We start from the raw sequence: 24,159 nt of genomic DNA, 5'->3' as shown, positions 1-24,159 counted from the left end.
ATTTTTAAAAGCTAATTTAGATATTCTAAAAATAATTTAATGGATAGATGAGATAAAGTTTTAAATAGGCATGATACACAAATAAATCATAAAATTTTAAAATAATATAATAATAAATTATTTTTATAAAAACAATTAAGAAAGATATTGTGAAATTTAAAAATAATTGCTAATTAATAATTTTTTTTATTATTATAACCAAATATAAAATTATATTTATTTTTTATAAAATATTTATAAAATAAATTTTTTTAAAATCTTTAAATTATTTAAAACTTTTTTTTTTAAATTTTAAACAAACCGCCCTTTTAAAAATAAAAGCTCATAAATAGATTTAAAAAATAATAATTTTTTCAATAAAATAAGTTCGAACAACCAGCTCTAAAATTTTAGTTGCATTATGACTAATTTACCCATTTTATTATATGATAATTCAAAAATGCCCCCCAACAAAACCTAATGCACGTGCCCTACCAGGCCTCCACTCCACGCCAGTGTAACTTCCTATCGCGCCAGACCGTGACCTGCAGCCGTGTTCGCCGTCGCCGGGCACAGGTGTGACTTTTCTCTGTGAGCCGTGTCTTTTTTCCTGCTCTGTTTTGATTCTTGTGATAATTAAAGTAGAAATCAGTATGCTTCTTGTAGCAAGAGGAAGTGGGATGGTAAATGTGAATTGTGGAATATACCAAGTTCGACAGACGCAAACTAAAAAGGAAGCTAGAGTCAAAAGGAAAAAGCTTCCAGTTTCGAACTTACCTGATTGACAAGATGAACGGTGGGATCGAAGAAAACAATACCAAAGTTCTGAACACTACGCAGAACCCTGCCTCTCCCTCTCCCGCGCTGAGTTTTGTGTTCCTAATTCCAATACCCGTTTCCTAATCTGAAACGCTTTGACATGCATAAGTTGAACTCTTTTTCAGTTGATCAGTTAAACCATTTGTCCATTCCTCTTCTAGATTTTTCACCACACAAGAACAATAGTTCTCTTGAACAAAATTTTGACAACATAAAATCCAACCTAGAGAATCCTACTTGGGGAGATTTGATTCATTCTGAACTAAAAAATTTGAAATGAAAGGGCTTTCTTTGACTGTTAAGAGTAGGAAATGCGTTCCCGGTGTCTTTATAGCCCTGGACTGTGAAACAAAGGAGTATCCTGAACCTGCACCATGGTATTGACAGCAATTCTCAAATATCGCAGAATAGAATTGGATTCGATGACATAAAATGCAATAGAAACAAAGACATGGGGAACAGGTTACCTACTCTTAACAGTCAAAATGAACCCTTTCATTCTGAATTCTTTGATTCGGAATGAATCAAATCTTCCCAAGTAAGATTCGAACCTATGACCATTCTATTAAACTACTTCTCTGGGTTGGATTTTATGTAATGAAAATTTTGCCCAAGAGAACTATTGTACTAGTGTGGTGAGTCCATGACAAAATCTAGAAGAGGAATGGACTAAAGCTTTAACTGATCAATTGAGAAAAAGTTCAACTAATGCATGTCAAGGCGTTTCAGATTTGGAAATGGATATTAGAACTTTGGAACACAAAACCCAGCACGAGAGAGGGAGCGGCTGGCTTCTGCGTAGTGTTCTGTGAGAGGAACATGGGCTGAATTGAGTTGTCCCTTGTCACTGAATATAATTAAAAGAAATTAGTAATTTAGTACTATGTATTACTTCATTCTAGGTGTTTACTCTTCTATGGATTGCAAGGGTCAGATATCAGAACTTGAAAATATTGTGGAGTCCAAGGTACTAACAAATTTCATGTTTTGAATGTATTTAAACTTCAATTTTTCTCCATAAACTTAAAGGTATCCTCTATGCTTCTTCAGATATATACAGTTGAAGATAGAACAGAGATGGATGCTTGTATCCCTTCTGCAGGAGAGAGCTGTAGATACTATGATCAAGCACAGTTTGCTGCTATGAGTTTGAAACCAAAAATTGAAGCCTTGTGGTCGGAGGTATTTCTACTTTATTATTATACATAATATAGATATTGTATTATCTAATGAATTTTCCTTATGCTATAAAGTTGTTGTTTTTTTTTTAAATATTGATGATAAACATTGAAAACAAAAACGTTAAACTAACAAAAATATATATAGAATATGTGCATTACATGAAAATAAATTACTGCTACCATTTTCATGCTGATCGATTCACACACCCCCCCCCCCAAAAAAAAAAGAAAGAAAATGTGTCCTGGGTCCGTCCTTGATTCAATTATATGTTGATGTAAAAAATTCACCTTCTTGTCTCATTTCTAGAATAATCTTATTCTTTTATTAAAAAAATACTCGTTGATGTTTATCTGTTTGAACAGTCTGATGTCTTGTCAGAATTACAAAAGTCATTGCAAGGTAACTATAAAGATGTGGATGATAAATTTGAAGACCTGCATACGCAGATGTCCAACGAACTTGCCAAAATCTTGTACTGTCTTGAAGATCTTGGACTTCTATGTACTCATGAGGTATCCATCCTACTGTTAGACAATTTGAACAATGTTTCTGCCAAAATGAAAAAAGAACATGAAAAATTGATACTCCCTCTGGTTTTAAGTGTAGGAGCTAATTGAGGAGTTTGTTTACTGTTAAATGTATGAACTCAATCTCTCTTGTATCCCACATTTATTATTATTTTTCCAAATTATCTCTATTGGTTGCAAACAATTTCCAAAGTAAATGATTAAAAGGATAGGTTTTTTAAGGGAAACCAACACATTTTTCTTAATAAAAAATCAACTTGACTAATTTCCTTAATCTATGTGAATAAGTTATTTAGCTCTTACATTTAGGACTTGAGAGAGTATCTTTTGCCATTGTAATGAAATATTCACAGCAGCCGTTACATATATATATATATATATATATTTTGGTATTAGCAGCCATAATTTTTTATTCGTTTGACCAACACGAGATTTTTGACTTCGTAAAATTGGTATATAAATCTTTCTTGGGATAAATAATGTTGTCTTAATATGTGAATTCTTGTGAATGACATCAAAGATTTCATCTCTATCCTACATAAATTCTTTCGGCTCATCTCTATGTAATTATCTTTGGGTATGTGTGCGTCTCTTTGTTTGGTGTTTTTGCCCCAAATATAAGTTTGATCATCGATTCTCTCTTGTTAGGGTAATGATTCTCGTACACCAAATAACTATATAATTGCATGTATATTTAAATGCGTCTGCTTTTTCTTGTTTTATAGAAATATAACTATAAAAGGTGCTACTGTTCCTACAGGCTGTCAAAATATCTCTTGAGAAATTCCACAACATAGAGGAAGAGCATGAAGGATGCCAAAAAGATTTTCTGCATTGCAAACATTTCCTTGAAAATGTGATGCAAATAATTGGGGAATCTCTCCCTTCGGGTAGGCATTTTGGAAGATTTCATGTATTTATCTTTCTCCATGTGCTTTTGAATCTATGTTCATTGTTGAGATCTTAAGTATCATGCACAGACTACTGTTTTGTTCATCTATCACTAAAATTAGTCAAGCAGTCAGAACAAATTCTATTTAGTTAAAAATCTTTATGTATGAATATTTAGGCAGGTTTTACATTAACTTTAATACTAATACTTAGACAGCCCTCAGTGTTGAACATGTGGCTTGTAGTATGTTGTCAATATAATGCTTTAAGGTGCTTTCCCTCTTCTTTTGTAGACTTAGGTTTTATGGGATACTTGAGTTTCACAATAAGTAGTATATGTAATTAGGTTAGTTCTTCCGCCTTTATAACTAGCTTTTGGGGGAGGTTCCTAATCCCACTTAGGAACTTGGCAATTAGTATCAGAAACAGTTCTAGAAAGGGCTGCCTATAGGGGATTCTTACTGGTAAAGGAAGGGGTTTGACTAGCAAGGAAGTTGAGAAGTCAAGTGAAATGTTGTAAAGTACAGCTGTTGGGATGCTTGCTCTCCATGGGGGTCTTGGTGGAGAATTAGATTGTATGAGATATCTAAGTCTTAAATTGAGTAGTATGGGACGCTCAATGTGGTATTTATGTGGGTTAGTTCTTCCACCTCGATACTGCTTTTGGGGGAGGGTTCCTCATCCAATGGTGCCCATCAAAATTACTTAGCAATAGCAATTGTATTATCCTCTCAAGTCCTTTTTCTTGGAGCTAATTCCTTTTTTGAAGCCTATTGCTAGTGGTTAGCATAAAACCCTTGTGGTGGTATTTAGTTATTTTAATTAGATGTTATTTGTATTTTAGTTATTTTTGGATGGCATTTTTATCTATTTTGGATTAGGTTAGGTCAAGTATTTTGATTTAGTCAGGCCAAAGTTATCCTAATTTGATCAGGACAAGATTATTTTAAATGCTTTGCTTAGATAGCTCAATTACTTCAGAGCTTGGATCTCTTTCTTTTAGTGCCCGAAAATGTAACATTATTTTCATTCAATAAAAGTATGTTCAGAGGACTATTAGATGTTGAATTCCTACTGTGTGTATATATTTATAATGGATGAGTGCATGAACAAATGAATTCATGTCTATGTGTTTTTCTGCATGCCTGCTGTTGATCTTGGTTGACCAGTGCATTTTTGGTAACCACATTGCCTTTATGGTGGAATAATTTCATTTTGTATACTTATCATTGACATTTTCCGAATTAAATCTCTGCAGCTGATAAAAGCCTTTGGGAGGTTGAATTTGACCATACTGGGGCAGTAACTTTGGGTTACATATCTCCAAAATTACATGAACTTATTCAGATCTTCCAATCCCTTGGGTACAGACATCTGGATAAATTGATATTTTGCAATAAAGTTCCATTTCACATTATGATCTTTGTCCTGTGGATATTTTCTTTTGCAAGTTTGATTTCACATTATTATAAATGATTTTCACTACTGTGTCTTTTCTTACAGAGAATCTAGCTATGTTTCCTGCCTTATTTTTGTTGAGAGAATAATCACAGGTAAGGTTATTGAAAGGTTTGTGAAGAAAGTTCCCCAGTTATCTCATTTCACAGTTTCATATGCAACTGGAAGCAATACATCAAATGAGTTACTGGCATTAAAGAGGCAGAAGGAAACATTGGGTTCATTTTCCTCTGGAAAGGTATTTAATCATTGGATCATTCGAGTTAGATTGTTGACAATGTTGGTATTTTGAAATATTATTATTGTGAATTAATTCTTTTTATTTAGGTCAATCTCTTCTTTACCACTGATGTAATTGAGGAAGAAATCCATATCCCCAGCTGCTCTCCTGCTATACGTTTTGATCTACCCAAAACAGTTCATAGTTATATACAATCAAGGAGACGGGCTAGGCGGGCCAACTCTCAGTTTATTGTGATGCTGGAAAGGTGAGGTGTATATCTTGATGACATAAAAAAAGTTTTTGCAAGCTGAGATATCTTCCTTTGAAAAATCTAGTGTATATTCTCAGTTGTGTATTGTATTATTAACTATATCTTTAGGGGAAACTTGAAGCAAAGAAATCAACTGTTTGACATAATCAGGAGTGAGCGTTTCATAACCGATGACTCTATTAATAGTGGCCTCGATATTTTCTCCCCAAGGGCTTGTACACTAGAACAAGCAATCACATACTCAGTGGACTCTACTGGAGCATCAGTCACGTCATATTCTAGTGTTACTCTCATTCATCAATACTGTGAAAAGCTCAAAGGAGATAAGTAAGAATGTTTTTGATTGTTTTTGTTTGCTTTTAGCTCCTTAATAATGTTTTTCCTCTACTAAACAAAATTCAGCACGTGCTCTTGTAGTTGCATTCTATGTAACTTTCATACTTACTTTGTATCAGGCACTTCAATCCAAAGCCAATTTTTGAGTTTTTTGACTTGGAAGGTGGTTACCAGTGCAAGTTGTCATTGCCTCCTAATGCAGCTTTTCAAACGATAGTTGGTCCCTTGAGCAGAAATGCTCATTTGGCAAAACAGCTTGTATGTTTAGAAGCATGTAAGAAGCTCCATAAAATGGGTGCGTTGGATGATCATCTTTGCCCATCAGTTGAAGAAACTCTGCCATGGGTTCATACTGTAAAAGGCAATAAAACAAGTCCAGGTGCAGATATTAGTGTTCTGCTGATTAATATGTTATCTTTTATTATCAACCAAAATTGATATTCAATTCATTATGGAAGCACTATTGTTGCAAACAACGTTCAAGGTATTTTATTGTACAGATTGAGACTTGAATTTTTGTTTTTAAATTGGATCATAATGAAAACCTTATTTATGCAATTTATGATAAGTAGAAGCTTAGATATGGAGAATGATGTATCTTATTGGCTATAAAACTTCCTGGGCATGCCAATGTGAGGAAGGTTGGCTCGCCCTTTTTGGGCACTTGTGTCTACTAGCTTCAGACACTCCTAAGGTGCCAACCATTTTTTTTTTTTTTAGGGGGGTAGGGGATGGGTGGTATAGGGACAGATGCTGAATGTTGCTTGGTGGAGTCATGAGGTTGTCTGGCTTTCTAATGGGTCTAGTTAGGTTATGAATGCGTTTTTTTATTTTGTTTGCTTATGGTATTTGAAGGAACCACAAAAAGGAAGGAGTTGCATGGCTCAGCTAGCATTCGTGCTTTATGTGGAACTTGGAAAGATAAACTTGATGGAGCCATATTTCATGCCTATACATTTGATTTCACCTGTAATGTTGCTCATGATGTGTACTCTGGGTTTGTTCTTCTGATTGAGTCAAAGCTTGATGATGACGTTGGAAATTTTGAATTAGAACTCTACCTGATCTCAAAGATTGTGAAGACTTCAGTCTCATCATGTGGCCAAGTGCGTTTGGATGCTGAGCAGGTATTGAAATGGGAGCTTTATTTGATGTATGAAAGGGAAAATACGTTTCACTCCTTGGGCCAGCAGATGGTTAAAAATAGCATGGTACTGAAAACCGGACCGGACCGGACCGGCCGGATCAACTCGGAAACCAGTGACCCGGTCCCTTGTCTGGTCTGGGTTTACTCTTAACCCGGTGAGGGAGTGAACCGGTGTAACCTGGTATAACCCGGATAACCCAGTGGGTTGACCGGGTTATTATTTTTTCAGACTTTTATCTCCAAAACGATGTCGTTTTTTTTTTTTTTTTCATTTTTAATTTTTTAGAGCTCTGAGTTCAGAAATAAGATGACAAAAAAAGTAAAATTGAAGTCAAATAATGAAAAATTAGAGGCAGAGCATGCTAAGTCCAAAAATATAGTATTTTATTATTGTTAGACTTTTGAGTAGTTGGATTTAGTTAAATGTTTTTATAATTAATGTCTTTTTATTTAAATTGTATTATTTTAATCATGATCGGTTTGCCACCGGTTCAACCCCCGGTTCAACCCCGATTTAACCACTAACTTGTGACCCAATGCCATGACCGGTTTAATGGCCGGTCCGGTTTTACGTACCTTGAAAAATAGAGCAAACTGAAAATTGTAACAAAAACATCCACCCCTTTTCACTGGGAACAGAAAAGCACCCACATTAATTGAATTAGTTTACTGCAGTTGTAATTTGTCTTTAAAGTGATAAAATGTATTTTCCCATTTATGAAATGCCTTAATCCAGAATTTTCCTTCAAATTTAGCTGTGTTCTGTTTTCTTTTATTTATCAGATGAAGAATGCAAAATCTTTCCATGAACTTCTTTTCAATGGTGTATTTGGGAGATTAGTACTTCGTTCCAAAGAAGCAGGGGGAAGGCAATTTTTACTTCAGGATGAAACGTCATCATTATGGATTCCATCAAACTTATATTTGCTTCTACCTCTTGATAAACATGATAGTTATGAGGAATCTTTGAAAATCAACTGGGCAGGAATCAACTCTTGTGCTTCTGCTATTGAATTTATGAGGAAAAAGTATTCTCTAGGTGATGACCATTGTGATGATTATAGAAAAAATTTACCATCCCATGATATCAGTATGTCAGAGGCAGATTGTGGGGGCAGGGAAAAGATTCATTTTGCTAATTGTGTGTTTGATGTTAACAATGTCAAAGATATGGTAGTTTTGGCCATCCACACTGGAAGAATATACTGTATAATTGAAGCTGCTCATGATCTGTCTGCTGAAAGTCCTTTTGTTGTAACTGCTGAGAATCTGGCTGCAGCAGAGCGTATCACCTTCTCTGATTATTACCGCAAAAGGTAACTGCATTATTCGCTGCCAAAATGTCTGGGCCCCCTCCTTTTCCTTGCTGCACTTCACTTCCTATATCATTATTGTAATTAACTAAACAGCTTGAAGTTCATCAGGTATGGGATTACACTAAGACATCCAGGACAGCATTTGCTGCTTTTGAGGCAAAGTCATAATCCACACAACCTTCTTGTGAACTTCAATGAGGATGGTTAGTAAACTTTAGTTTGAATTTCAAAATCTTATTGGTATTTGATTATTGGTTTGAAATAATTGAATGTTTTAATCTGATTCTACTGCAATTTACAGCCAATAATTACAATAAAAGAACTAAGTCAAAAAGAGTGTCAAATGCTTCTGATGGAGGTGTGGTAGTATGGAATACCAAGTCTTATATAATAGCATGGGATGCTCAATGGGGTATTTAAGTGGGTTGGTTCTCCCGCCTCGACAGTTAGTTTTTGAGGTAGGGTTCCTCATCCCACTTAAGTGCCCATCAATTGGCATTAGAGTCGGTTGTTGGTAGTTTTGGAGAGGGCTACTGATAGGTGCTCAAATATTTAAAAGAAATCAGAGGAATAAATCTACTAAGATGATATAAAACAAGAATCTTGTTCTATATCACTCTCAATAGTCACGCTTAGGAGAATCTTCAAAAGGTTTAAAGGCTGTTATATTTATGATATGCTAGCTTCAAGGTTGCTAGTCATATTTATAATGCTAAATACAATTTAAAATAAAATCTAGATAACTATCTAAGATAATGAATAAAATCTAGATAACTAGATAACTACATAAAATCTCCTAAAATCTAAAATACTGAATAATAGATAAAACATTGAATCTAAATAAAATCTAAAGAATTAAATAGAATCTAAAGAAATATTTAAAAACTAAATAAAATACTAAATCAAATGAAATTAATCCTAATTTATCTTTTGCCACTTCCTTCTTGAATAAGTTTGAATTTTATTTGGAATCTTATCAATAACCCTCTCTTGAAAACTCAACTTGTCCTCAAGTTGAAAAGAAGGGAATTGAGCATGTAATAGGTCGCAGTCCTCCCAACTTGCCTCTTCCACTGGTCACTCAAGCCATTCTACCAATAGTTCAAGCGAATGATGATGAGTCCATCTATGATTTAAGACTCGATGAGGCCTTACATGTAACTCAAAATCTGCTGAGAGTGGTAACGACGTTGGTGTAATTAGGATCCATCCCATGAGCCTGGCGCATGAGAGATACATGGAAAATAAGGTGAATACGAGCATCAGCTGGTAGTTCCAATTCATAAGCTACTTTACCAATTCTTCAAAGAATCCTATAGGGCCTAAAGAAGCGAGGTGATAATTTTTCAAACTTTTACTTGGTAAGTGATTGTTGGCAAAAAGGCTGTACTTGCAACCACACAACATCGCCTATAGCATACTCAACTTCCCTTCGATGCTTGTCAGCATAGGCTTTCATTCGGTCCTAAGCCTTGCACAAATCATCCTTCAAAAGTTGGATCACTGCATCTCTGGTCTCAAGTTGATCTTCCAAGTCAGCTATAGGTGTTTCTCCTCTCACATAAGGAAGTAGGGGAGGAGGATCTCTTCCTTATACTAGCTTGAAAGGTGAATGGTTGGTTGACGCACGTTGACCTGTGTTGCATGAATATTTCACCCAGCAAAGAAACTTGTGCCAAGATTTGGGTTGCTCATGGGCAAAACATCACAAATAGGCTTCAAGACCATGGTTGACCACTTCTGTTTGACCATTTGTTTGTAGATGGTAGGTAGTACTCATCTTCAACGTGGTTAGGCTTAATCGGAATAACTCTTGCCAGAACGAGCTCATGAAGATAGGGTCCCTATCAGAGACAATTGAGGAAGGTACCCCATGCAGGCGAGTAATTTCTTCACAAAAAATTGTAGCAACCTTCTTTGCAATGTAAAGATGCGAAAGAGCAAGGAAATGTGCATAATTACTCAAATGATCCACTACTAGCAAAATAACCTCAAACCCTCCAGACTTTGGAAGACCGGTGATAAAATTAAGGGAAATGTCCTCCCAAATTTGAGAAGATACAGGTAAGGGTTGAAGAAGTTCAGTTGGTGCTAGGGTTTGATACTTATTTTGCTGACAAGTGGCATAATGTCGCACATATGCCTTCACATCTGCTTTCATTGCTGGCCAATAAAAATTCTTTGTGAGACGCTTAAATGTCTTGAGAAAACTGCCGTGCCCTCCCATAGTAGTAGAATGGGCTTTTGCTATTAACTTTGATTGTAAATGTGATGAATAAGGAATGACTACTCTGTGGTCATAGAAAAGTTTTTGATTAACCAACTGGAATCTAGGTCGGGAAGTCAGAGTGTTCTGTAAATCCTACATTATTTCATTAGTGAAAGGATCCAATGTCAACTTAGAAGAAAGGTTGTCCAACTCAGTAGCAAAAGGTATTGCCATTTGAAAAGAATCGACATGTTGTGGACGCCTTGACAACACATCAGCCCCCTTATTCTCCACTCCTGCCTTGTGGATGATGATAAAATTAAAGGGTAAGGGTTTGATGATCGGTCGTTGTTGAGTGTTTGTTGTGATACATTGTTGTAATAAATATTGGAGACTAGCGTGGTCTGTTCTGACAAGAAAAAGGTAATGGCACCATTTTTGGACTGCAAGATCTAACGCTAGGAGTTCACGATCGTAAGTGGATTTGAAGTGGTTAGAGAAAGAGAATCCTTTATTGAGTAAGCAATGGGGTGGTTATTTTGCATAAGTATAGCACCAATCCCTTTTGTGGATGCATCAAATTCAACTGTAAATTCTGCTTTAAAATTGGGCAACTATAGGATGGGGGCCATCATCAATGCTTGTTTTAGGCGATTAAAGGCCTTTTGAGCTGGTTCAGACCATAAGAAGGCATCTTTCTTAGTTAACTTAGTGAGAGGACGAGCAATAATCCCGAAATTCTTCACAAAAGGCTGATAATATCTTGCCAAGCCTAAAAATCCATGTAATTCCTTCACATTTTTAGGAGTAGGCCATTCATGTACTACTTCCACCTTTTCCGCCTCAACTTCAACTCCCTGGGAAGAATGCCCTAAGAAGGGAACTCATGGTCTCCCAATAAAGCATTTTTTAAAATTGACATAGAACACACTTTCTTGTAGGGTCCACAAGACAATACGCAGGTGGTCTTGGTGTTGCTAGAAAGAGGAACTGTATATCAAAATATCATCAAAGAAGACCAAGACAAACTTTTGCAAATAGGGGCAGAATAAATCGTTCATAGCTGCTTGAAAAGTAGCTGGTGCATTAGTTAAGACAAAAGGCATGACTATAAACTCATAGTGTTCTGGCTTGAGCTTGAAATTCTGTTTGTAAATATCCTCAGGTTGCATCCTAATCTAATGGTACCCAGATCGTAGATCTAGTTTGGAAAAGTAAATCGCCCTGTGTAGTTCATCTAATAACTCATCAATATTGGGAATTGGATACTTATTTGGGACTGTGATGCTATTCAATTTTTGGTAGTCTACACAAAAATGCCATGAACCATCTTTCTTTGCGACCAATAATATTAGGCTGGCAAATGGACTGGAATTGGGACGAATAAAACCTTTGTTTAATAATTCTTCAACTTGCTTTTCAAGTTCAACCTTTCGATAATGTGGATACCTGTATGGTCGTAAGTTGAGTGGTTTGGCCCCAAGTAGTAGGGTAATGGTATGTGAGTGATCTTTGAATGGTGGTAGGGTTGTGGGCTCTTCAAAAACAGATGGGAAGTCTGCAAATAAAGGTGCAAGGTTGAAATATGTGAAGGGTTGAGAGTCATTGGAAGCTTCTATTTGTTGCATTGAATTAAATTGAGCACCTCTAGTAGTGTCAGGGACTCCTTGTAACTTATACCTCTTGCGATTCAACCAAAAAATCATAAAGAGTTCATTCTAATTGGCTGTATTAGGAGATGCTAACCACTTAATGCTCAGCACCATATCAGCTCCTCCCAAGGAAAATGGGAAAAAATCTTCTTTAATAGTTAGCTTTGAGAGCTTAACTCCCACATCTTTACATACTCGGTTGCAGCATACAATACTACTATCTCTAATTTGAACTCTGAATGCAGAAATATAATAAGTGGGAAGATGTAATTCTTGCACCAATGAGTTTGATATAAAATTATGAGTGGACCCACTATCTACAAGTAATAAGACTTCTTTTGTGAGCAATGTCCCTTTTAAGTTTTATTGCTGCCCCTGTGTTGCTACCTAAAATAGCATTTAATGAAATTATTGTCCCCTCTACTGTAATATTATTGGGTTCATGGTCTTCAAAAGGGGGAACGACTTCATCACCTTCCTTTGTGATTTCCATGAGATAATGAGCCCCGACAGTGGTGCCCAGGACGAAACACGTCTCCACAGTGAAAACACAGCCCTTGTCTCTCAGGCGCTGTTGCTCGATGTCTAGGGAAGAGTTCTCGAGATGTCATATTCAAAGATCTGGGCATGATGGGGGTCGATGCTAGCGTTTTGTGCGAGCTTGAAGATGAAGAATATTCAAAGCTTTAGTGGTCGTGTGCGAGAGAGGAAGTCAGGTTGTTGAAGCGGGTTTGGGTTTGTGGATACCCACTTTATTTTCGATCTCTAGTGCTAGACTCATTGCTCGGTAGGCTGATCTTGGCTTATGGATGCGTGCGTCGATTGCAACTCCTCCTTCAACCTGTTCAAGAAGACACCGAGCAAGCAATGCTCTGGCCAGTTCTTCACTCATGCTAAACGTTTTGCGAATTCTGTGCGGTAATCCTGTACTGACCCTTCTTGCTTGATGCTACAAAGAAACTCATTTGGATTTTGGTATTCAAGGGGTCTGAAGTTCTCCTGAAATGCTGCCACGAGTTCATCCTAGTAATGGATTGTTTTCTCATGATTGATCCAAGCAAAGAGATCCAGTGCATCACCCTCCAATGACAATGAGGCCACATCCACCTTCTCTTCCTCAGGTGTGTTATTGTATGTAAAATACTTTTCAGCGTTTAAAATCCATCCTCATGGGTCACCTTCATTGAACTTTGGAAATTCAATTTTGGTGAGATGAAATCTGGTGCGTCTGTGGTTTTCTTGCTTATCTTCACTTTCTTCATCTTTGTAATAGTGTCTGCGGTGTGAATCTCTAGGTTTCTTGATTGTAGAGGTTTCAAGTGCCTCTACCTTTTCTTTTAATAAACCAAGAGTTTCAAGTTTTCGAGTGATTGCTGCTAGTTGGTCTGACATGAGTGAATTTGAATTTTCTAGGTTGTTGGATTGTCAGAAGGATTTGTTTCTTGGCTAGCATGTGTGGTAACCATGGCTTTGATGCCAAATTGATAGGTGCTTGAATGTTTAAAAGAAATTAGAGGAATAAATCTACTAAGATGATATAAAACAAGAATGTTGTTTTATATCACTCTCAATAGCCACGCTTACGAGAGTCTTTAAAGGATTTAAAGGACTGTTTTATTCATGATATGCTAGCTTCAAGGTTGCTAGTCATATTTATAATGTTAAATACAATCTAGAATAAAATCTAGATAACTATCCAAGGTAATGAATAAAATCTAGATAGCTAGATAACTAAATAATAGATAAAACACTAAATCTAAATAAAATCTAAAGAATTAAATAGAATCTAAAGAAATATTTGAAAACTAAATAAAATACTAAATCAAATGAAATTAATCCTAATTTATCTTCTGCCGCTTCCTTCTTGAATAAGTCTGAATTTTATCTGGAATCTTATCAGCTACCCATGGAGAGTTCTGACCAGCAAGAGGCCAAGTTAAGTGTTATGTGGTGTAGCTGTTGGGACATTGGCTTTCCATGGGGCGCCAATTGATGAAGACTTGATAGTATGGGATACCAAGTCCCACATTGAGTAGTATGAGATGTTTAATAGGATATTTAAGTGGGTTGGTTATTCCACATCAATAAATGCTTTAGGATTAGGGTTATATATCCCACTTAGGTATCCATCAGCTCCCTAATCCTTGGCCTATCAGAAAAAGAAACAATTGAAAAATTTATTCTATACAACCTCTATACGATTAGAGCTATATAGAACTAATAACAATTAGTTGACTTACTGTGAAAGAAAATAACTCCGCCTATGTTTATAGCCGGTCCCAAGCCCGGGTAAAGGAGGAGGGTTGTGTTAGGCCATCAACAGCCAATGTAAAAATTTGTTGAATCTATCATGAACATGGACAATAGACGTTATAATGTTAATGCTAGGTCGTTGCCCGTAAGTAACGCGCTGCATGGCTCGAGTACAGTGATAAGTGAGTTAGAGCCGCTGCATCGGCGCCCGGATGTAGTGTTAAATGAGCAAGGGCTACCGCGTCATTCTGGACGCACGCGGCTAAAGAAGTTAGTCCATAAGAGCAAAATTAGATTTGGTACTTGGAATGTTGGGACATTAAATTGTAAATCTGTAGAGGTTGTAGGGGTTATGATTCAAAGGAAAATCAATATCCTTTGCTTGCAAGAAACAAAATGGCGTGGAGAAGAAGCTAAGGATATTCAAGGTTTCAAACTTTGGTATACAGGAAAAGTAAGTGCACGCAATGGAGTAGGCATCATTATAGATAAGGAGTGGAAGAAGAACGTTGTAGAAGTTAGCAGAATTGGAGACAGAATTATTTCTTTAAAAATGATAATTGGACGTGAGACTGTTAATATTGTTAGCGCTTATGCGCCGCAAGTCGGGACAGAAGCCAGTCTTAAGGAATTATTTTGGGAGGATCTGGAGGGGTTGATTCGACACATACCACAGAGTGAAAAGATTTTTATTGGAGGAGACTTTAATGGGCATGTCGGGAGGGAAGCTGGTCAGTATGCGAGGGTGCATGGTGGTTTTGGTTTTGGAGAGCTAAACAATGAAGGGCAAACTCTTCTTGATTTCTCATTGGCGTATGATTTTAAGATTGCCAACACTTGTTTCAAGAAGAGAGATGAGCATCTCATCACCTACAAAAGTGGAACCTCAAGGTCGCAGATTGATTTTCTTTTGGTTAGGAACACAGATAGAAAACTTTGTAAAAATTGTAAGGTGATCCCTGGAGATGCTGTAACGACACAACATAGGGTCCTAGTCCTTGATGTGTGTATTATGAGTAAAATCCAAAAACGTCGACAAGTAGTAACACCAAGGATTAGGTGGTGGCAATTAAAAGGTGAGAAGCAAGATATTTTCAAGCGAAATCTTTTGGATAAAGGAATTTGGGATTCTCAGGGAAGTGCTAACATCATATGGGAGGATATGGCTAAAAAGATACGGGAGGTTGCAAAAGTAGTTTTGGGAGAATCGAAAGGTCCTGGTCCGAGAGATAAGGAGTCTTGGTGGTGGAATAATAGTGTACAGGACAAAATCAAGTATAAGAAGAACTGTTTTAAAGCCATACATTTGTGTAACAATGAGGAAAATTGGGAGAGGTACCGTATGGCTAAGAAGGAAACTAAGAGAGCTGTGGGTGAAGCTCGTTCTAAAGCTTTTGAAGAATTTTATAAGAACCTTGAGACGAAGGAAGGAGAGCAAAATATTTATAAGATTGCCAAGAGTAGGGAAAGAAAATCAAGAGATCTAGAACAGGTAAGGTGTATTAAGGATGAAGAGGGAAGAATTTTAGTTACAGATGATGAAATTAAAAATAGATGGGAGACTTATTTTTCTAAACTTTTCAATGATGGAGAGGATTCATCTAGTAACTTGGAGGATTTAGTAACTGGTGAAGGAGAACAAAATTTGTCATTCTATCGAAAAATACGTGATAAGGAGGTAAAGGAAGCTCTTAAGAAAATGGCAAATGGTAGAGCTAACGGACCTGATTGTATATCTATCGAAGCGTGGAAATGTTTAGGTGAAGAAGGGGTGAGATGGTTAACTAAGTTATTTAATGTGATTTTACGGTCCAAGAAAATGCCTGATGAGTGGAGGAGAAGTACATTAATTCCTATTTATAAAAATAAAGGAGATATTCAGAATTGTACTAACTATAGAGGGATTAAACTCATGAGCCACACAATGAAATTGTGGGAGAAAGTAATTGAGCACAGGTTGAGATTGGAGACAAGTATTTCTGAGAATCAATTTGGTTTTATGCCAGGTAGATCAACTACAGAGGCGATTTATCTACTAAGGGGATTAATGGAAAAGTATCGTTGTAAAGATAAAGATCTACACATGGTTTTTATTGATTTGGAAAAAGCTTATGACCGTATACCAAGAGAAGTGCTTTGGAAAGCGTTGGAAAAAAAGGGAGTACGGATTGCTTATATTAAAGCCATACAAGATATGTATGAGGGGGTAAAAACTAGTATAAGAACGCCTAGTGGTCAAACAAAGGATTTTCCTATAAAGATTGGGCTACATCAGGGATCATCTCTGAGTCCTTATTTGTTCAACTTGATTTTAAATGTTTTGACGGAACATGTTCAAGAGGAAATCCCGAAATGTATGCTTTTCGCGGATGATATAGTTCTTATAGCAGAGACAAGAGAAGAGGTTAATTGCAAACTTGAGTTATGGAGGAGGACATTGGAGTCGAAAGGTTTTCGTCTGAGTAGAAGTAAGACGGAATATTTATATTGTAAATTTGATAAAGGACTATTCGAAAATAATTTGGAAGTGAAATTGGGAGATCAAATTATACCTCAAGTGGAAAAGTTTAGATATTTGGGAGCCATTATCCAAAATGATGGCGAAATCAGTGGAGATATTTCACATAGAATTCAAGCTGGGTGGTTTAATTGGAGAAAAGCTAAAGGAGTTATTTGTGACCGTAAGGTGCCTAATAAACTTAAAGGAAAGTTTTATCGTACTGCTATCAGACCGGCAATGTTATATAGTAGTGAATGCTGGGCTCTAACGGGACAGCAAGAGCATAAAGTTGGAGTAGCAGAGATGAGAATGTTACGATGGATGTGCGGACATACACGTAAAGATAAAATTCGAAATGAGCACATACGTGAAAAAGTGAGGGTGGCACCTATTGAGGAAAAAATGGTAGAAAATCGGTTGAGATGGTTTGGGCATGTACAAAGAAGACCAAGGGAGGCACCAGTGAGAAGAGTGGAACATATAACTTTGAGTCCGATTAAGAGAGGTAGAGGAAGGCCTAAGAGAACACTCTTGGAAGTTGTTGAACGTGATCTCTTAATTAATAATATTTCTAAAAGCTTAATAAATGATAGAGCACAATGGCGTCTTGCAATCCATGTAGCCGACCCCACCTAGTGGGATAAAGGCTTGTTGTTGTTGTACTGTGAAAGAAATGATCATCCTAATGAATTTGTCCATTAAGCAATAAATCAGGAATTTCACACTTCCCTTTAATCTAGTGAGCAATGCCTGGTTATTTAAGCTTAAAAAATGATTTTCAAATTATTTAGATTTAACCTTGGATATTCTTAGCTTGTTCACCAAGCCATTTGGTTTCTTGCAAGCACAAGATATTAATTCTTCCCAAGATATTGATTCTTCAATAGCCTGCTAATAGCAAACTTAAGGAAAAAAAAAAAGTTTTGAGTTTTTTTACCGTTAGTTATCTGCTTGGACTGTTCTCTATAGAGTTAAACTTTGTATAGCATAGCCAATTCTCTAAATGAAATTTATAATGTTTATTGATTTAGTGGATTTTAGAAGTATGATCTATTATTCATAAATTTTCATAGAAATTCTGCTTCTGTTGACATACATGTTTGAACAGATACTCTAGGTAAGTCGCCAGAAGGTGGCCTGGTAACCCAAAAAGCAAGAGCTTATGTTCACATTCCACCGGAGCTTCTCTGCACCCTTGATGTTCGACGAGATGTGTTAAAGTCACTTTACCTGCTTCCATCTTTGATGCAACGCCTTGAATCATTTATGCTAGCCAGTCAACTTAGACAAGAGATAGCTGGCCAAGATAGCAGCTTCAACATACCAAGCTTTCTGGTTTGTTTAGTTGTGCTATTTATTTGTTTTTCATTTAAAAGATAATCCTTGTTCTTCTGTTTCAATTGTACATATTATCTCTTACAATGTCAGATTCTAGAAGCACTTACAACTGTAAGATGTTGTGAAAAATTTTCAATGGAACGTCTTGAGTTGCTTGGAGATTCCGTCCTCAAGTATGCTGTTAGTTGTGATCTCTTTCTTAAATATCCAAAGAAGCATGAAGGACAATTATCTGCTCAACGCACATGGGCCGTTTGTAATTCAACCCTACATAAATATGGAACAGATCACAAAATACAGGTAAATTCTTTTATATTTATTTTTCATTTGGATATAAAGAAATATTTTCCATCCAAAATATTCATCTGAATGTTTTTTCAAAAAAAAAAAAAAATATATATATATATATATTAATCTTTGGTTATAAAAATATTCCATCCAAATATTAAGGTCTATTAGTTTGAATGGTTTTTCAATGCGTCTCCCCTTAGAGTTTTATTCAACAAAATGCCATTGTGGTCACTACTATTTTCCTTATTTTATTTAGATGTTTTTTTTGGTTGTAATCTGGTTATCTTTAAATTCAGAGCGTAGGAAATGGTTATTATACATGGCCTAGTCGATAAAAATTTTGCAAGACTGAGAAAACTCTTCTCTCAATATCTGAACACTACTTTTCTTTGAGTTCCATTCGCCATTGATTCAAGAAGTGCAAAAGTTGTATTCCATCTAAATGGTTCTGCAATTTATCCAGTTAATAACTTAATTGTATTTTATTTTCTACAATAGGGATATATTCGTGACTCTGCATTTGAGCCCCGACGGTGGGTTGCTCCAGGACAGCATTCTATACACCCTGTTCATTGTGAATGTGGGGTAGAAAACCTTGAAGTTCCTTTAGATGAAAAGTTTCAAAGTGAAGATCCAAAAATTGTGGTTGGGAAGTTCTGTGACAGGCGTCACCGTTGGATATGTTCAAAGACTATTGCGGATTGTGTTGAGGCTCTGATAGGCGCGTATCATGTGGGTGGTGGACTACTTGCTTCACTTCATGTGATGAAGTGGTTTGGAATTTGTGTTGATCTTGAACCATCTTTGGTTGATGAAGCAATTGCTGTTGCATCTCTTCACATATATTCACCAAAACAAAATGAGATTGCAAGCCTTGAAACAAAAATTGGGTATGAATTCTCTGTCAAAGGACTTTTGCTGGAGGCAATCACACATGCATCTGAGAATGAACTTGGGGGTTGCTATTCTTATGAGGTAACTATAAAAGATTTCTGGAAATGTTGAACTGCTTCTTCTCTAATTTTTCTTTTGGGTTTTACTAATGGAGCTTTTATACTCACAAGTGAACATCCAGTTAGATTTATGTCAAACTTCAATATGATATTCCTATTACTTTATATGTTGTAGCAGAGGCTTGAGTTTCTTGGCGATTCAGTATTGGACCTGCTTATCACATGGCATCTATATCAGAGCCATACGGACATTGATCCAGGGGAGTTAACTGATTTGCGATCTGCTTCTGTCAATAATGAAAACTTTGCTCAAGTTGCGGTCAGACAAAATTTACAACAGTATCTTTTGCTTAGCTCAGATTTATTACTTGGCCAAATCAATGACTATGTCAGGGTTGTTTCTGAATTGAACAACACAAAATCACTTCCAGTCATTAAAGGACCCAAGGTTGCTGATGATTCTATTATTTTTTAATTTCTTTCATCTCTTTGTTATTTTTTGTTTTTGTTCTTGTTTTTGGCAAAATATGGCTGGTTAACCCTTGTTTTGTCAGAATTTTTTCTGTTTTCTTTTCATCATTATTTTTCATCATTATCATTTGTCTATTTTTGGCACAGGTACTTGGAGATTTAGTAGAAAGTATTGCAGGGGCTATACTAATTGACACCAAACTTAATCTTAATGAAGTGTGGAAAATTTTCAAGCCTTTATTATCTCCCATTGTCACTCCTGATAAACTTGAACTGCCTCCATTACGTGAACTACTAGAATTATCTGGCTCTCTTGGGTATTTCATAAAAGAAAAATGTAAGATGAAGGGAGATACGGTGTATGCAGAGCTTAGTTTACAGCTTCAAGATGTCCTGTTGGTTCAAGAGGGACGAGGCCCAAATAAGAAAACAGCAAAAGGAGAAGCTGCTTTTCGTTTATTAAAGGAACTTGAGGTATTCTTTGCTTCTCTTATGCTTTTCTGTTTTCCTTTTGGTATCAAATTTTCTAAAATATATGGTATTTGTTATTAAAAATAAAATGTACAAGCTATTGCTTTTGCCCATCTGTATGCTTTATATTCACTTTCTATCATATTTGGAAGTGTTGAAGAATTCGTGTTGGGTCAACACTAATCCTCTCATGTAATTTATGTGGAATCAATTCAAGGGCTATGCTTTGAAATTTTAAAAAAACATGTTGATGGAGTTTCTTTGTGGTTAATACTAATACCATAAGTTTTATTATTATTATTATTATTATTTGATAAAAAGTTCTATTGGGTTGACGTCTGGGAACTTACCAGAGCTGACAAACTTTACAGCTCAAAATGTTTACAGATATACTTGCAAATTTTATACTAACATTATTTTTCCACGTTGGTAGAAGACTCACCTTTTCCCTTGTTGGGTATTGGATTTGATGTTACCAATTAGATAAACTTTTGTTAATAATATTATATATGCTTAGGAAACTAATTGTCAATAGTTCCTCATGATGGAATAAGGAAGTAAATTTTTAAAAGAGAAAATAATATTATTGGTAAAGATGCAGACAGCTTGTATCAGCAAACCTGAACTTACTGAAGATAGACCCCAAAAATCTCTCGTGTAATAATTCATTTAAAGGGTCAATGAAATAGAGGCTTCAAGGCAATATCGACTGTCACGATCTGGCCTGGTAATGTTTCTCTAGTACTTTTAGTTTCTGTTAACTGGAAAAGTGTTGGTACAACCTATCTTTTTTTGCTCAGAGAGAGCATCGATGTGTCTGGGTTTCTCAATAAAGATAAGACATTAGATTTCCATTATACGTAACACAAGGAATATTTGAGCCTACACCAGCATCAGAAATGAACCAGACAGACCTGTGTCCAAGTATATTTGTTCTAAAACCACTAGATCTGCATAACTGTCCACCTGAAATCAACTGGCATGTGGTTTGCTTTTTATATGCTAGTCTTTTTATCATGTTGATCAGTTTATTTTGTTGCAGCAATAATGGTATCTGCTTGTAATGGTAGTAGTGGTCTGTATATTTTGCTAACTTCATGGCTTCCACTTGTTCTCGCAATTGCAGAAGAGGGGAATTTCATTCAATAATTGTGGGACCAAGAGAAAAAGAGATAGTACTGATCATTTCTTTGATTCTTCTTCTCCAAAGATGGAATTTAATATTTGCTCTGGTCTACCCGATAAGCATGTTTCAAAGCCGGTAACGTGTAAGAAGGCCAAGGTGGACAAAACTAATCCAGCAGCTGTCAACGGCTCTTCCATGGAACTCTCTGATTCCAATCATGCAATTCCAGGTTTGCGCGGTTGATCTTTTCTGTATTTTTCCCTCGTGTTTTAAGCCGTCGAAACTGTGTTTGATTCCTTGCATTTCTATATCATGGATAAGAAGAGCTTGTTCTTTTAACAACTAAGTCAACGTCTATGTGGATTCATACAGTTATTGCATCAATCAACATGAAGAAGGGAGGACCCAGGACCACCCTATTTGAGCTATGCAAGAGACTACAATGGCCAATGCCTACATTTCTCTCAACGGAACACAAACAGGGGTGAGTTGACTAATAATCATTCCAGTACATTGCATAAATGTGGAAAAATAATGACTTTTGGTCCTTAAATATTTTTTGAATTATTGATTTAATAATTGAATTTTGTCATAGAACAACTCAATCTTTATAGTTTTTGACTTATAACAAATTAGTTCTTATATATATATATTAGCGCCGATAATTTGAGTCAAGTTCGATAGGCTAGCTTGAAAATTTTAGGCTTGAGAAAATTTGGGCCAAGCTTGATTAGGTTTGGGCTTAGCCAGAATAACCGAATAATTTTTTTTTAAATATATAAAATATAATAAATATTAATTAATTTTTTAAGTTTTATGTCATTTTATGCTAAAATACTATATATTTAACTGCAGAACTATAGTTATTTTTTAAAAGAAAATTAAAAATATTTATATTTTCATATTTTTATTATTTTTAATCAATACAACATCTCAAAATAATATTTAAAATCTATTTTAATATTGATTTTTATATTTTAAGACCCAATTTTTTTTTAGAAAAAGTTGAGTCCTATACATTATAAAAAAATATTTTTAAAGTAAAAATAAAATTAAAAATATTTTTAAAAATAAAATTTGGGTATGTACCAATTCCCGGCTCTACTATTAGATAAACATAATAAATAGAATAATATGTTTAGATAATTATTTGATTATCATCTATGCCAGACTTAGTTAAAAGTTAAGAATAAATTAGAGTAAATATTCCATATATATAGGGGTTAAATAATATAAAAAGTTTAAGAAAAAATAATTTCAAAAAAATAGTATTTTATTTATAATTAAATGATTTTTTTATAATGTAACCACAGTTATTTTTTTCATTCTTAAAAAGGAAAAGTATATTTACCCAAAATTTATTAAAAATTTTAAACTAATTGGGACAATGATTTTAAGTTAGTGGTCTAACCTAAATTGAATTAAAATCAACTTAATCATATTTAAAATAATATAATATAATTAAAATATATAAAATATTTATATATGATCATGAGGAGCAATATTTAAATCACTAAGACATTAATTTATAAGTAAAGAAACATTCATGAATAAATTACACATAATATAATATAGCGGTAATAAAGTTACTTAAGTACAAAGATGATAAGTTGTTACTTTAAAATAATATTTTATACTTAACAGAATTATTAAATTAAAATTGGTGCAAAAAACAAAGAAAAAATATTTTAAAAAGTTATGAATATTTGGGCTGGCTTATTGGTCGGGTTAAGCTATTTGGATTTTTCAGAAAGTGTAGGATACTTTAAGCAAGTCTAGCATGTCTGAATTGCTGGCTCTAATATATGTATGTATGTGTGTATGTGTATATATATTTTACTTGGAACAATTTGATCCGTATAATTCCTGAACATGAAAAGCTATACCGATTGAGTTGTTTGGAGTCAATTCACGGATTTAATTGATAATGGGAAGTTTAGATATTTTTTCCATAAATATAAAAAAATAAATATTGGGGTAAAGCAGAATTTTGAAGGAATGAAGAGGACATCTTGTTCAGTTTTGGTAATTTTAATCATAACTTCGGCTTCTTTTTCTTGTTTGACAGTACTCCATTTGAATTTGGCAAAGGTTCAGAACGAAGAAAAGGGTATATCTGTTTTGTGTCAAGCATACAACTGTGCATACCCAATTATGGTAATATCGATTGTGAAGGAGATTCTAGAGCGGATAAGAAGAGTTCACTTGACTCTGCTGCATTGGAAATGCTCTATGAGCTACAGCGACTGGGAAAACTCAAGATTGGTGATTTCTAACTTTGGCCACATAGAGGAATCATGAGTTTGATTGGTCGTCCTATATATTATAGCTACAGCGCTTGTTAAAATATGTTAATATTGTGTTTATTCGGGTAGTTGTTATTAGTTGGTAGTTAGGGACTAAGCATTTATTATTCTCTGGTAGTATTCTTGTATAAATACCCTTGTAAAGCTTGAGAATTGTGAATTTAGAGGGATTTGAAATGTAGTCAGTGTAGAAGACTGATCTACATTCTATTATATTTATAGAGAATGTACAAGACAAAGCAATAAATGAGAGTTAATTACATCATTATCATCTAACAACAAATCTAATCAGCCCTAGAAGTATCAAATAAATAAAAAGAATAAGTCTAATTCTAAACACTCTTCCTCAAGTTGGTGTGTATAGGTCATATGCACCAAGCTTATTACAAATGTACTTTATTTAAGGTCCTTGGAGAGCTTTGTTTAATTTGTCTGCTAGT

At 35.2% G+C, this 24,159-nt stretch overlaps 1 protein-coding gene across 4 annotated transcripts; it reads left to right on the top strand.

The window, feature by feature from the left end:
• The first annotated feature begins 417 nt into the window (after positions 1-417).
• Positions 418-23,984, top strand: LOC129315273 (endoribonuclease Dicer homolog 3a-like). 4 transcript variants are annotated; one of them, XM_054958868.1, is made up of 22 exons: positions 475-555; positions 646-775; positions 1,701-1,765; positions 1,849-1,980; positions 2,343-2,492; positions 3,268-3,397; positions 4,657-4,762; positions 4,902-5,094; positions 5,184-5,344; positions 5,459-5,677; positions 5,806-6,065; positions 6,542-6,813; positions 7,617-8,149; positions 8,258-8,352; positions 17,872-18,098; positions 18,192-18,401; positions 18,891-19,367; positions 19,524-19,793; positions 19,964-20,290; positions 21,414-21,642; positions 21,786-21,897; positions 23,482-23,984. In XM_054958868.1, the coding sequence occupies exons 2-22, from the start codon at positions 769-771 to the stop codon at positions 23,687-23,689; spliced, it is 4,383 nt and encodes a 1,460-aa protein (XP_054814843.1). In that variant the 5' UTR covers positions 475-555; positions 646-768; the 3' UTR covers positions 23,690-23,984. The 4 variants fall into 4 exon arrangements, with proteins under 4 accessions (XP_054814841.1, XP_054814843.1, XP_054814842.1 ...); XM_054958867.1 differs by having other exon boundaries at positions 646-1,765; XM_054958869.1 differs by lacking the exon at positions 646-775 and having other exon boundaries at positions 477-555.
• Positions 23,985-24,159: the final 175 nt, after the last annotated feature.

This window comes from Prosopis cineraria, unplaced genomic scaffold, assembly GCF_029017545.1.
Source record: "Prosopis cineraria cultivar Desert tree isolate PC_DT_omini unplaced genomic scaffold, ASM2901754v1 PC7, whole genome shotgun sequence".
NCBI lineage: Eukaryota > Viridiplantae > Streptophyta > Magnoliopsida > Fabales > Fabaceae > Prosopis > Prosopis cineraria.
This window is presented reverse-complemented; position numbering and strand designations above follow the sequence as displayed.